Source organism: Rosa chinensis, chromosome 1, assembly GCF_002994745.2.
Source record: "Rosa chinensis cultivar Old Blush chromosome 1, RchiOBHm-V2, whole genome shotgun sequence".
NCBI lineage: Eukaryota > Viridiplantae > Streptophyta > Magnoliopsida > Rosales > Rosaceae > Rosa > Rosa chinensis.
In genome coordinates, this window is record NC_037088.1 from 4,088,885 (window position 1) to 4,104,127 (window position 15,243).

The following is a 15,243-nucleotide window of genomic DNA, read 5'->3' on the forward strand; positions in this document are numbered from 1 at the left end:
AATGCACATGCAGACTACTCAGCTAATTTCTATCTTATGATTCTTGGTAAATGTCAACATATTAATGATTCAAGAATTAAGGAATCAAATGTTGATCCAGAATTTTGAAAACATGAGTAGTTAATGCAGATGTCATATTAGTCATATGTATGATTATGTCAAATTAGAGCTCACCATTAAGTGAAGTGGTTCAAGAATTGTCCCAAACAGAATGAGTGAGTCTGTGATGAGAGGGCCATCCAACAAATATGTTTTGCACATGGCTGAAACTTTGAACTTACAAAAATGAAGCTGTTTGTTTATCCTACAGGAATACAATGAAATTTGAGACAAAATGCACATTGTCATTGATCAAAAGTGAAAAGAAGCTGTGGAAAATGTATTAGGTACTCGGTGGCTTCTTAACTAACCTGCTCAGCCTTTTGATTTCTAGACTTTATACATGAGTTCTTGCCTTAGAAGATCACAAAAGAAATACTCTGAATACTTAATGAATCTAAATACTCTGTTAAGTAGTTGTAAAAACAGGACATAGAAACATTAAACTCCAAAACCCATTTATTCGGAGACATCATGGAACCATTTTTCTAAAACACGTATAATAAAAGAGGAAAACAAACAATAATTCACACAAAGAATAGAAGCATGTAAGGGCTCAATGCCAACATCATCATGCTTTCTCTGCTGTGATTCTTGCTTCATTCCTGCTACATTATCAAACTCCAAAATTCAGTAAACATAATCCAAACAGTTCCATTATCAAACCCAAACTGTTATCAATATCATTATTGCCTTAACTTCAAACTAAAGGTCAACCAATTACATCCACCGGAAAGACAATAGGAAAACTAACAACCATATACTGGTAACCTCAAAATCATATAGCTAAAGCTTGTCCCAATTTCCAGTTTCTCTTTCTAAAGCATCAACCAATACAAACAAAATGCCTCACGTTTGATTTTAAAGTCTACAGCTTTGACACTTTAGCTGCTGTTCTGTATTTTGTAATACAAATATGCATCACTAAATATCAATCACAAAATTAAAAACGAGAAAGAGACGCCTTTAATGAAGTGGACAACAACATATGAAACATAAGAATACTTTCACCAAAAAAAAGGCAGTGAGAACATATAAACATAACACATATCAACAACTAAATTCAAATTCAGTACCTTTCAATTGATGGAGTCGTGTCAACAGAGAAGCTCTGGTTTACAACTGGGCTGGAACGTGAAAATCGACCTGTTTGCAAAGTTTGAAATCATGTTGCAGCCGATTAAGTCTGAAATAAAGTAGAAGTAAACATCAACAAATAACACTGACAAATAGAAAATAAAATAACATTGACAAATAGACAAAGGAATAGCAGCAGCAAAATGGTGGCAAGATTTTTTTGCATAAAATCTGTAGAAACCAAGTAAAACAACAATGAAAGGCTAAAATTAATTGTTAACTAAAAACACTAATTTCAGTGCAAAGTTTTTGTACGCCCAAAAGAGAGGAAGAAGGAAAAAAAAAAACACCATCAGTGCAACCTATACCAACATCTGCTAAGGTCTTCTTTGGCTTAATTGAAATGTGCAGAGAAAAGCATCAAAGGAATTCTTAAATCTATCCATCAACTACTCTCTATTCTCAAATCTTCATTCCTATTCTAGCTTCTGTTCTTTTAAGTGAAGTTGTTAAGAGTGGAAGACCTTAAAATAAACATACAAATTACTTATGTCAATTATAAAAAGGATGTTCAGTTTATTCATCTAAAGAGTCTATCAGCTGCAACAAAATTTTGGTCATTGGTCACACTCTGAAATCAAAGTTTCATACACACATTTTTTCCTAATGGGGTCATAGCTGCTGAGATTACCAATTCACATCTCCAAGGTAAGCTAAAAATTGCCACTAGCTATTTGGTAATGCATGAGTTGGCTACCCACTAATGAAATGGCCCATACTGGAACTAATTGAATCTCTCACATGACCTTGTAGACTAGACTGGTGTAGCTTTTATAGAAGCTCAGATTCATCTAGAACAAATTTATTCATGGGTTAAGTTTGATTATGATTTTTCAGTCACATATATGTAGAAGCAGCCAGGCTTTTCAACAGCTTCTCTTTTTGAAGACCATTCTATAATAGCTCAATTATCTTATGGAATCATGGAATGTGGGGTTGCAGCTCTAGCTTAGTTCTTACACAATTTTTTTTTTCTCACTACACTAGATTTCTTTATTTTCTTTTTCCACGTTTGTTATACCTCTCATTCTCTAATATCAATATATTAAAAGTCCAGAAATAGCAACTAATACACATTTCCTTCCTCTGACATTATAGATGGTATATAACCACAGAAGAAGATAAGTTTCATACCTAAGACATTCTCAAATCTTTGAAAATTGAAGTAAAACACTGCCAAGACAGTCTCCATCTTAAAGCCTGAACCTGGAATTTCTCAATCTTAGTTAAACTCAAACAAATACTTCAGATATTCTTTCAAAATACCAGAGTATCCAAAGTTAACAAAATCAGAGATCTTGGTGTCATAATCCTTAAACTGATGGAAGGAACATGATATAATTTCACAAAGAGATCTTTAGTCGAGCCATATATCATTAAAAAAAAATAACCCAATTGCTATGCAATCACAGAACAATGCATAGTGAAGGCTTGGTCTAATTAATTAAAAGAAGCAAAATTGAAACAAACCCAAGAAAATAAAACTTTGAATCTAGCAACTTACGTCCAGTAAGGTAATCAAACTTAGCAATTGAACATAATAATAAGTGTAGGAACAGAAGGGAGGTAATTAAATAAGTGAAGATTGAAGCGCAACCCACAAGCAACATGTATAAATCGAGCTCCCTCCTCAGCTGCATGTTGAGTGAGCTCAGCCCAGTGGAGCCTTCAACCTTGGAGCTAAAAGAGGAAGAATTGAGAGAAATTGATTTTGATAGATTGAAAATCAAGAAAGAGGAACCAGCTTTTCCTCACCAAGGGTAGTTCACCAAAGTTCTTCCCGATCTGAAAAACAAAAAAAAAAACCCTAAATCAGAATATGGAAATCCAAACATGGTAGAATGGGGCGGAAAGACCAAATCTAGGGAAGGAGAAAACGGAATTAATACCTTCGTGGTGACGTTGCTTAGAACCAAAACTTTTGAGCTTCTTCCTTCTTCGGTTTGCAGGTGAGAGGGAGATGAGAGAAGAAAAGGTCGGCTTCTAAGAGATAGACACAAATAAGAAGAGATAGCCGAAGTAGGTTCTTGCATGGTTTGCGGAACCTTCTCCAAGAAGCGACGTCGTCGGAGAACAAGACGACGACGTGGGACTTGCCTAATCCAATCCTGAATTCGTAGCGCTGGGCACTCCGGAAGCGTACTTTGCCGGAATCCAATCTTTCCACTCTGCAAATCCCACCTCTGCTTAGACGGAAGGTACCTGCAAGATCTGGGAAGAATTAAACTCTAGAATGAATTGTAGGGAAAATTGCAGAAGGTAAAAGAAGAGCAGGACGAAGATAGCTTCTGCTCATTGTGTTGTATTTCTAATTGTTTGCAAGTAAAGGAGGATCAATCGGACTAAAAATCAGTGTGAGACTGGTAAAAAAATTAGGGGAGGGAAGTTTTAAGGGCTAAATACTGGTTACTATCCTGTGGGTTAGGTTTAGGGCTAAATCAATTCAGTCTCTGAACTTCTAATTTCATCAAAAACACCTCTGCACTTTTAATTTTAATCTAATAGGTCCAATTCGTTAATATATGTTATGGGTTCAAGTTATAGTTGGATTAATTGTTGAAAAACTATTTATTTGATAGATTTCTAATAGTGGATCTCACTCCTAAATTGACTATGCAGACCATCTCAACACCACATCATAAAACATAGGCCATATATGAGCCACGTCAACAAGTTAAATAACTCAATTGTCGGAAGTCTAATAAATTGGACCTATTTGAAAGTGCAGGGGAGTTCTTGATGAAATTAAAAATTCAAGGACTGAATTGATTTTGGACCCAAACTACAGGGTAGTAATAAGTATTTAGCCCAAGTTTTAATTTTGGCCAAAAAAAGGGCGGGCTATGGCATTTAAGGCGTGCTATTGATGCATGCCGTAAAAGACTAAATACTCATTGCTTTTAAGGCATGCAAGAGATGTGCGCCGTAATTATATTATAACATTTACGGCGCCCAACAGATGCGTGCCTTAATTGTATTATGACATTTACGGCGCGCAAGAGATGTGGGCTGTAAAAAAACCAAACACGGATGACTTTTACGGAGTGCAATATATGTGCGCTGTTATATACATTTACGGCGTGCATCAATTATGTGCCGTAAATGTATGTCTTTTACGGCATGCTTTTTTGTGCGCCGTAAATTTTGCGTAGTAAAAGCCTACTTTTGTTGTAGTGTAAGTAAAAAGAAAAAAAGGGAATGCGTTGTACGCGCTCTAAGTTTTCAGAAAAATTGTCTCTTCTCCGTCCGGCGGCGTGCCCTCTGGGCGTTGTTGTCGGACGGGTTGTCTCCGTCTGTGGGAGTCTCATTCTGTTAGGTTCGAGCTGGACTGGCAGAGGTGGTGGAGGAATGGCAGTTGCGAGCAGGTGGTTGTTCGGTTCTTGTTGGTGGGGATGGAGGCTGCATGCGATGTCGTGGGTCGCCAGTGGACTTCTGGATCCGATCTGGGCTGTTGCTTGGTATAGCAGATCTGATCTGGTTATGGATTCCTAGATCGGTGAGGCGCGGGTTGTGGTGTGCTGGTAGTGGAGCGATCAGATTGGTGGAATGCCAGCGGTGGAGCAACTGTCATGGGCCTTCCGGCTTGGCGGCATGTTGACGGTGGCACCCCATTGCAGGTGGTGGTGCGGCAAGGATTGTGGATGGACGATGGAGGCTGTACAAGAATTGGACTGGGCCCTGCATGTGGGCTGTGTTTTTCTTGCTACTTGGGCTTGGGTTTGGGCTCAATTTTTGGGCCCTACCCTAGCTGTTTTTTACTTTAAAGTTGTTATTTATTTATGTTGTTTAATTAGTTTGCGCTTTTTGCGAGTAATAAATCCCTACGTTAGTTGTGTAGGGTTTGTCGGGCTTTGTGCCTGTGTGTGCACTCAAAGTGGCTTGTCTGCTCTGGCTAGGCGGCGAGTTCCTTGCTTTGTCAAATGGTCGCTACCTCCTAGTGGCAGGGTGAAACTTGGTGTCACTGGATGTATTTTCAATGGCAACATGATGGGAAAGCTGTGAGAATGGATATTATGCTATGCTGTATTCGAGTTCCAGATCGAGTTATCTTTCCATTATGTCACCAATGGGAAGCAATTAGAACAGTCTGGAGCGCGTTCTTTGCTAGTTGGTGCATATTTGAATACAATTGTTTAGTAGAGACTCATGATATTATTTCAGGATGTACTCTAGGTGCCTATTGTAATCAGGGGTTTAGGCTCAATGTCCCCCCTTGTATTCGACGGTTTCATTAATCAAGGCTTGAAGGCAGCCGCACCAGCCCTTTATTAAAAAAAAAAAAAAAGGTTGGAAAATAATTAATGATAAGGATAACTGGAGGCCACAAATTATGAGAAGAAAGTATCTAAGAAAGGTTTCTTTTTTCCAGGCCAAGAAGAGACAGAAGAACTCCATTGCTTGGAATGGTGTCTTGGATGCAAGAGACCTCATCATGAAAGGAATGAGGTGGATTATAGGCAATGGTAAGAATATTAAATTTTAGACTTTTAATTGGGCATTTGATTGTCATTTACCTGATTTCATTTAGGATGATAGAAGGAATATGATTAACCTAGAAGAATCAGTGGCCGAGTATATTATTAATGGTAAATGGGAAAAGGCAAAGCTTGCTTCTGTTCTAGACCCTAATTTTGTGAAGCAGATTCTTGGCATTCCCTTACCTGTTTGTGAGCAGGAAGATAAATATATTTGGGGTCCCTCCTCAAATGGTAGATTTTCTATTAAATCTGCTACGTGGCTGCAATATGATCATCTTCTTAAGCATAGCCAATCCGAGTTAATTAATAAGCTCTGGAAGCTTAATGTTCAACCAAAAATTAAAATCTTTGGTTGGCTATTACTTAGAGGCAGACTCAAAACTAGGGATAGACTTTCTAGGTTTGGGATTATTAATGATAACTCGTGTCTTCTTTGTAAGAGATAATGAGACTGCTGATCATTTTTTTGGCTATTGCAAATTCACTAAGGAAGTGTGGAGGTTGGAAAACATTAACGCCCTAGTAGACTAGGAGGAAGAATATCTCAAAGTTTTTGAGGAACTTTTTTTACTACAACCTTACAATGCTGATCTGTTTGCAAATATTATTAGTTTATGCTCGCAGGTTTGGAAGACTATAAATGATGATATTTTCAGAGCAGCTTCTGTCAATCCTATGTTAATTATTATACTGGTTGAAGCAATAATGAAAAGCTTTGCTGATTTTAACACTAGATAGACTAGGAGGAAGGATATCTCAAAGTTTTTGAGGAACTTTTTTTACTACAACCTTACATTAATGCTGATCTGTTTGCAAAGATTATTACTTTATGCTCGCAGGTTTGGAAGACTATAAATGATGTTATTTTCAGAGAAGCTTCTGTAAATCCTATGTTAATTATTATGCTGGTTGAAGCAATAATGAAAAGCCTTGCTGATTTTAACACTAGTACTAGTGGAGCAAAAACTTCAAACCTTTCGACCATAATTAAGTGGTCTGCTCCTCCTAGTTCTTTTGTTAAAATCACTTTTGATGGTTCAGTTAGAAGAGATTCAGCTGCTAGTGGTTTAGTTATCAGAGACTATAATGGAAGACCAGTTATTGCTGCAACCAAGTGTGTTGGCAATTCTTCTACCCCTGTTGCAGAAGCTACTGCACTCAGGGATAGTCTAATTGCGGCCAAAGACAAAGGTTTCACAAGGGTTGAAGTTGAAGAAGACTAAAAGCTGGTTATTGATGCAGTTACTGGAATGGTGATTCCACCGTGGAGGCTTCTCAAATTGATTGAAGACATTAGAACCATTGTAGCTTCCTTTTCTCAAATTACCTTTAAGCATATCTATAGGGAAGCAAACTTTGTAGTTGATGTTACTGCAAATTTAGGACATGATGTTACTTCTCCTATGTTTTGGAGTGATAGGGTCCCAAGTGAGGCTTCTAAAGCCTTAATTTTTTACGTTGTAAACTTTGGTAGCCCAAGAAGCTTCCTTCTTTAAATAGTTTTCTTTTCTTATAAAAAAAATAATAAGAAGGTCTACTTAGCTTTTCAAGTATTCTAAAAAGTAAATTAGATGTGTACTAAGTATGAGAGGACCAAATAGCAAATTTGGAGGTCCAACTAGAACCACCCACCCTTGACAAAATCTATTGACAACTGAAAAAAAAAATGATGAAGATCAAAATATCAAATTTAGAGGTCGAACTAGAACCACCCAAAACTTATGTCGTTAGACTAAAAAAAAAAAGGGGAAATGATCATTTACCCGATTTTAGGCTAAAAATTGCCCACTTGCTCCACTAACTGTTTTTTAACCCCATTTACCCAAAACACTCTAAGGGATTATCTCCCCTTTATCCAATTAATTATTTTTTATTTTTTTTTGAGACTTTTTTGCCCTCTCCTTCTTTTTCACTTAGAGGGAGAAGTCATCCTCCACCTTGCCGGCCTCCGATGACCAGTGGCAGGGCGCCGGCGACCGGTGACCCGAATCCGGCGAACGGTGAGCGGAATTCGGTGACCGTGACAGGAATCCGACGATCGGTGACCAGAATCCGGCGACCGGTCCCTAATAATATCCAGTAACCGTAGTATTGCCCCCCAGTAATCATATTATTGCCCCCTAATAATCATATTATTGCCCCCCAAAAATCATATTATTGCCGTCCAGTGAATTGTATGAACTCCCAAAACCAAAATGAATACACTACAGGAACAATTGATCAATTTATAATCATATTATTAGCTCCCAATAATCATATTATTGCCCCCAATACAAAGTCCAATGTCTCTACTGCCTCCCAATAGACCACCAAAAATGCACATTTTTGTAGGATTCACAGATAATTTGACTTTAATACACAGAAAACAACATGTAACTTATCAAAACACCACACTATAGTGATCCCTGTCCCTCATAACAAAGTCTACTGGGGGCTAATAATGTGTCTACTGCCCCCCAGTAGACCATCAAACAAACACCACAGTTACATTGCAATGTCAGATTACTTACATTGTTGAATAGATAGTAGATCATTGGCCTCCAATCCAATAGACATTCAAAAAAAAAAAAAAAAAGCCGAGACGACATCGTGTTGGTGTATCAATTAAATACAGGGAGCCCTAAATTGATCGTCTTCCCCAAAATTTCCAAAGCAAAAGGGGCTTCTTCAATTTCAATGACGACGACGAGCAGTGAGAAGAAGAAGAAGACTCGGGAGTTGCCGAACCTGACGGAGTGCCATTGCTGCCACCTCAAAGTCGACCTCGCCAAATCCTCCAAGAACAACAAGCTTCAGATTCTCTACAGCGAGTGGCGGATCGTCCTCCTCTGCAACAAGTGCTTGGCCCGCGTCAAATCCACCGAGCTCTGCTCCTACTGCTTCAAAGACTCGTCGTTCGGCCACTGCTTCTCTTGCCGCCAGTACAAGCGGCGAGTCCACCGGGATTGTGATTCCGAGTACCGCAGCGCCGCCGTCTGGTCCTGGTCGTTGTCTGCTGCCGCCGACCAGGTCTCTGTCTGCGCCGATTGCTGGGTGTCGGAGTTGCTGGCCAGGTGGAGGAGAAGTAGAAACATCAGTAGTAGTGGTAGAAAGAATAGGGCGGATTTGGGATTGGGGAGATCTAGGGTTTTGAATTATGAGAGGAAATGCGATCCAAATTCGACTAATTCGTCTACAGAGGATGGGAGAGGGAGCTCGCCGAACGTCTACGTTGGATAAGGAGGCGGAGATCCGGTGCGGCATGGACGCCGGCGTGAACAAGGACAGGAGAGGAAGAGAGAGAGAGAGAGAGAGAGAGAGAGAGAGAGAGAGAGAGAGAGAGAGAGAGAGAGAGAGAGAGAGAGAGAGAGAGAGAGAGAGAGAGAGAGTGTGTATGAGGGCAATACTGTCACACACTGTTGGATTGGGTAGATGGGGTTAAAAAACTTTTAGTGGAGTAAGTGGGCAATTTTGAGTCTAAAATTGGGTAAGTGGTCACGGCCCTAAAAAAAAATCCAACGTATCATAACACCTTACTTACAATGAGAAGACTTACTAAACCAAATGATATCCGGTAGCCAAAAGATAAAATGGGAAGAAACCTAGAATCCTTGAAATAGGCTTTGACATTTTATTTCCTTTAAACAGTACGTCAAGCTTTGTGTCAAGGACATATATAAGAAAGGAAAGTTTAATACAAGGATCAAACAAAAGCACCTATCCACATATAGGTAGCACAATTCTAAGACATATGCTTTTACACAAGAAGAAGAATAAAAAGAAAAACAAAGCAACTTCAGACATATGCGATCAACCCTATTTTCATTATGAGTTCCGCTATCATCAATAAATCCCGAATATGCTAAAAGCGAAATGACAACAATCGCGAGGGTTGAATGCGCTGCACCGTACTTCTCAGCCACGATTGTTCCCTTTGCAGTAAGCCTCCATGTTCTTCCCTAAATATATCTCTAGGAGTTTTACCTTCTGAATTTTTCATATCTATGTAGAAAGGGGTAACAACCTTCTTCACCTCCTGCACAGTAGTTAGTAATAAGTTACAAAAGAAGTCATTATGTATGTAGTTGCTAAACCTAACGTTCTAAACCACGTACTTACTACGTTTGCATTAATCTAAACCCTAAATGAAATAGTCCAATAAGTTATATACTATTAAACGGTTTGAATATATTTTGGTTTAGATAGAAAGTCTTACAGTATAGAAAGCGGGATACGTAGTACGAGAACATCTAGAGGGTTTCACGGGCACTTTGGTTCTAACCTAGCTAGACTTTCAATCTGGCGTTGTAATGAAGGTATAGGTTTAGGTGCAACAACCTGTTTCACGTCATTATCTATACAATTGCTAAATTTAGAATACACATGATTCTGTATCATTACTTACCACATCCACATTAAATTCTCTTGGCATAATTGCCAATTTGCTACCCTAGGTTTCACTTTAGTGTCAATTTGCTACTCTATGTTTTATTTTAGCCAATTTGCTACCCTTATGTCAAATTTGCTACTCTAGGCTTTCAACATTAACCAACATCCTTCCTTAAAGCTATCAAAATTAGTCATTTACTACCTAGATTTTCAAAATTAATCAATATTTGAAAGGAGAAATCAACCAATTGATATGACAAAATGGTAGTGAATTGACTAATTTTGAGAGCATAAGGTAGCAAATTGGTAGAAATGATACTTAGGGTAGTAAATTGGCTAATTGTGAAAAACCTAGGGCAGCAAATTGACACTAAGGTGAAACCTAAGGTAGCAAATTGGCTATTAAGCTGTTTCTCTTTTGTCAAATAGTTTATTATGTTATATTATTAAACTAAATTTGAACCAATGACCATGTGTAATCTTGGTAGAGTGTATAGTCTATTATGTCACATTAGTACACTAATTTTGAACCAATGCCATATGTAATCTTGGTAGAATGTAGTTGGATCGGAAGTCTTGTAATTAGCAGGCTAAATCTATAGGGTTTCAATTGGCCGGGAAACTTAATTATTTGAGTCCACCTGAGCTTACAACCTATTATCTAGGTCTAGGCTTATGAAACTAGAACTTAGATAAAGAGATAACGATTGATGTTTACCTCAAACCATAGTACGTCACTCTGCATTTGACGGGAACCTGGTCTTGACACAGTATTCAGTTCATGCTGTGGAGACTTTGCCGCTAAATGCAGAATGTTATTGTTATGGTCGTCTGTGAGAGAGAGTATGAAATCCTTGTATAAACCCAATTTATGTACTAGATGGAAGATACGTGCTTGATGGTACATAACTGCGATGTGAAATAAACTCCGATTTTTGTCATCTCTTTCCCAAATCAAATCAGGATAAGAGCCAAGAAGCTCAGCCACGAACTTGAAGTTTCCTACTTTTGCTGCGATAAACAATACATGTGAAGGCCTTCTAATAACGTCGGTAACAATCCCTTCATTTTTACATAGAACTTCTTCCCAAAGGCGTTTCAGTAATTGGAGTCCTTGAGTATTTTTCAACTTTCCCTTATTTGTACCTTGAAAAAGCAAAATAACAAATAGTTAGATGTTTAAATTATTTTGAACATCAGCAGTGTCCTCCTCTCAGTTACTGACAAGAAAAACCTTGGGGTGAATTACTCTAGGATCTAGATCCAAGGGTGGAAAAGTATCAGCTGAAACTTAAAATAATTTATTTCTCCCCTTGGATCAAGATCCTAAAGGTGATTGACTGGGGTCTTCTCGTCAGTTGCTAACGAAGAGAGAATAACTGTATTTTGCATATAATATCCATTAAACATATTCTTGGATTTATGGTATATATTTCTAGTCTCTCTCAACTATTAGTCTTAGTTTCTCTTTGGTAGCAAAGTCTGAAGTTTAATTTTAATTCACAGTACGTATGGGAATCAACAAGAAGAAAATACGATTAACATATACGATAGGTTATATAGTGCAGAGTTTTCTGTTGATGCATTAAAGAGATCGGGTTAGAGTGCATTAGTATTCGACGCGGAAACAAAATAAGATGCAGGACTCAAACATTATAAGTCATGAAGCGACTGTGATCAAGTCATGGCATGAGTAGATGAAACTTGAGGTTCAATGAGAAGAGAATTACAATAGTGTACGAAGCTTTTCCATATTCCCGAACTTTTTCTGGAGAATGCCGATGGCTTCTGAGACAACAAATGCAAAGCTGTCTCATTATTCTTGTTACGAGCCACTGCAAGCTCCGGGTAGTCGTGAAGCATTTTCAAGGCTAATCCTGCGTAATCAAAGGAAAAAAAAAAGAGTTGATATACCAGATTGAACTGAAAGCAGGGCCATGCTAAGATTCCGAGCCCTTGTGAAAATTAAACCTGAGTACCCTCTTTATATATTGTTATCAACATAGTTTGACGTGAAATATTAAGGAAAAATTACGATGTATTTTCGAAATAGAGAAAATTTTGTAACTAAAACTCATCGTGAAACTTGAACAAAATCATCATCAACGAAATAGTGCTATTTATCTTAAATTGGAATCTTCATGACCATTGAAGTACTCGGATTTGAGTATATCCGGCCTTTGCCACAAACTCGTAAAGCTTCATATGTATGTAATGACAAATGATTCGTAGGGATATTTTCATCAAACAAACAAAGAGTACGTTGTATTCTTTCACGAAATCAATTTAATACCCCCGTTCTTTGTTTCTCTTTTAGAAACAAATAGAACCTTACAGTGCTTACCATATAAACTGTTGTTGATGCAAGTGAAAAATATGCCAGCTCGTTCCCCTTCGTCAACCATTTGTATAAGTTGCGGGTACAGATATGACGCCATATGGCCATGTCCAAACAAAGCGGCGAAGTAAAGAGGTGTCATTCCTTGACCACCCCGAATTTCCGGCAACCTTGGATTCTTCTGTATCATAATCTTAGCCACCCTTACCGCTCCAGCTGCAACAGCGAAACAAAAGGGTGTATTCCCATTTTGGTCTTGCAAGACTAGGTCCTCTTCTTTCAACAATTTCAGCAACTTTTTTACAAAACAAACCTGTCTTGCTCCTGCCGCAACATGAAGAACAGTTTGCCATCCTTTCGTGATACTGGCGCCCAAAATAGACTTATCTTTCTCTATAATTCGCTTCGCAGTTTTCCAATCACCTATTAGTGCAGCGTTGTATAGGGGCACACATTGCTTGAAGTATATTTGTCTTGCTCCAGCTGTATTAATTAAGCCATGCATGCAAACTATATATCAGTGTAGGTTCAATAAAATTGACAGTTAAGAGTGAGTGAGAGAGGAGATTACGTGAATCTTCCAGTGTATAAAGGGAAGGTGTTGTAGTATCATCTTCGTCACAGATCTCATGCGCTGCATCGTCTGTTTGTGAGCAGCTGATTAGAATTTTGGAACAATGTGGTCGTTGTAACGACAGTGTGAAATGTTTTTTGAAATCTGGATCTGCGGCCATGAAATGTTCTTTGGATAACATGCCATTAAAGAGAGAAGTCAGTTCCTGGGATCAAACTCACCTTTATATATAAGTCTATCGATTAAAAGCAATTTAAATTTTAGTATCTGTACGTGATGAAAAAAAAAAAAAGGATTAAATTTGTGAGACGGTGGTGAGAAAGCCACAAGCCAAAGCAAGACCTTGTGTGTGTTAAATGATTATCTACTTATACAAGTAAAGAGCTGTGAAATGATCATTGATCTGACATTGGACATTCTTGTACGAAACTCATTTCCATTTGGTAGACGAAGTATCTCTGAATTGATAAACTAATGCATTCAAGATGTTTTTATTTTATTTTATTATATTATTTATTTATTTTTGATATGAATGATCAGATATCTATCAAGATCGGAATGAAGAAGATAGGAATTAGTGAAAATAAATCCACGGGTCTAAAATTAATAGCTTATTTTAATAACTCGTCATATTTAAAGAAGAGAATGGTTTAGAATTTCAAAGCTTTGACCGATTAAACAATCAGTGTGTGTGTATATATATATTGCAACTCTCACGCACATACCGTTGGACCGTTCTAAGGCTGTAACTGCACTTGTGATTAAACATAGCAGAGAAAGACTATAAATATTCATATATAGATATTTTAGGAAAATATTTATTAGGAAAAAAAAAGTCTTTGTTTCTGTTTGATTAGTACGTGCATAGATTATTGTTATTTAAATAACTCGTCATGTACATATTTCTTTTGTTATATTGGAAAAAAATAATGATCTAGAATTTCAAAGGTCTAACCGATTAAACAATAAATTTGTGCACATAGGAATTCTCACATACACATGCAGATCATTTGGACGGCACAAAGAATACCGTTCTAAGGCCTCAACTGCACTTGTGATTAGTCATAGCACAGAAAGACTATGATATTCGTGTGTGCGTGTTTATTTTATTTATTTACTCTTTATGAAAAAAAGTCTTTGTTTCTATTTGATTAGTACGTGCATAGATTATTAGGAAGTAGGAACCCAGCTGGTCATCTACAATATCTTGTTTTAAGTGGTGTAATTAGCTTCATCACTGTTGCAGTTGAGAGTTGAGACAATTACCTTAAAGACCCTATAAACTATAACTCGACGGAACTTTCAAGAACCGTCGGCATATGACAATTTTAATGCCCATTACGGTCTCCATTGCTTATGCCAATGACAATTACCTTAAGGACCCTGTAAACTATAATTCGACGGAACTTTCAAGAACCGTCGGGATATGACAATTTTAACGCCCATTACGGTCTCCATCGCTTATGCCAATTCTTTTTTTAGGCTAGTCCTCATATAATAGCTGAACACTTAATTGGTTTGGACTGTACGTAGAAGGACCTATAATCTGAGTTTCTCCATAAATAAAATAAACAAAATTGTGAGTTATCCATATGTGAAGCTAAAGGGGTACAACTGCTGAAGGAATTGATTCACAAACTCTATTCAGGCCAGTAGGCCACCAATCGGGAAACACGCAGCAGCTGCATATCTTACTACAGCTTCCTCCAGAATATATATGTTCATTAATTACACGTATGAAATTACATTTATAAAGAGTAAGGAGAAAGACTAATGTAATATGACACAGTTAATATAGCTAGCTATTATTAAAAGCAATTCCTTTGTTTTTCATTTTCGTTTTCTAGAGGAAACCATGCATGCATACCTGGAATTAAAGTGGCGGAAACTGCTACATCAGTACAAAGCAGCAAACCTTGCTACCAAGGAGGAGGATTTGAGACTCTTGATCAGGAAGGCCCTCCGATCCTTTTATATATGGGCCAGTCCAAGAAAGAAAGAAAGAATAAAAAAATAAAAAATAAAAAACACTGTCACTAATCACTCGATTAGACCTGCCACAGCGACCCTTGAAATTTATTATTGAAATTTTTATATAAGTCAACTCTTAACGCTTCATGATTGATGGCTATATAAAATAAAATAAAATTTTTTGATGACAAGTAGTATATCATATTAAATGAAAGAGTCTTTTCCCGTATACGCAAAAATCATTGGTATTTTTCCCAACTGCCCAACACTTTGGTATT

General features: G+C 37.6%; 1 protein-coding gene across 2 annotated transcripts; it reads right to left on the reverse strand.

The window, feature by feature from the left end:
- Positions 1–9,366: 9,366 nt before the first annotated feature.
- Positions 9,367–14,944, reverse strand: LOC121051037. Of its 2 annotated transcripts, XM_040512870.1 has the most exons (7): positions 14,862–14,944; positions 12,992–13,162; positions 12,734–12,903; positions 12,427–12,636; positions 11,813–11,959; positions 10,801–11,228; positions 9,367–9,729 (listed from the first exon to the last, which is right to left on the reverse strand). In XM_040512870.1, the coding sequence occupies exons 3-7, from the start codon at positions 12,771–12,773 to the stop codon at positions 9,556–9,558; spliced, it is 999 nt and encodes a 332-aa protein (XP_040368804.1). In that variant the 5' UTR covers positions 12,774–12,903; positions 12,992–13,162; positions 14,862–14,944; the 3' UTR covers positions 9,367–9,555. The 2 variants fall into 2 exon arrangements, with proteins under 2 accessions (XP_040368804.1, XP_040368803.1); XM_040512869.1 differs by having other exon boundaries at positions 12,427–12,903.
- Positions 14,945–15,243: the final 299 nt, after the last annotated feature.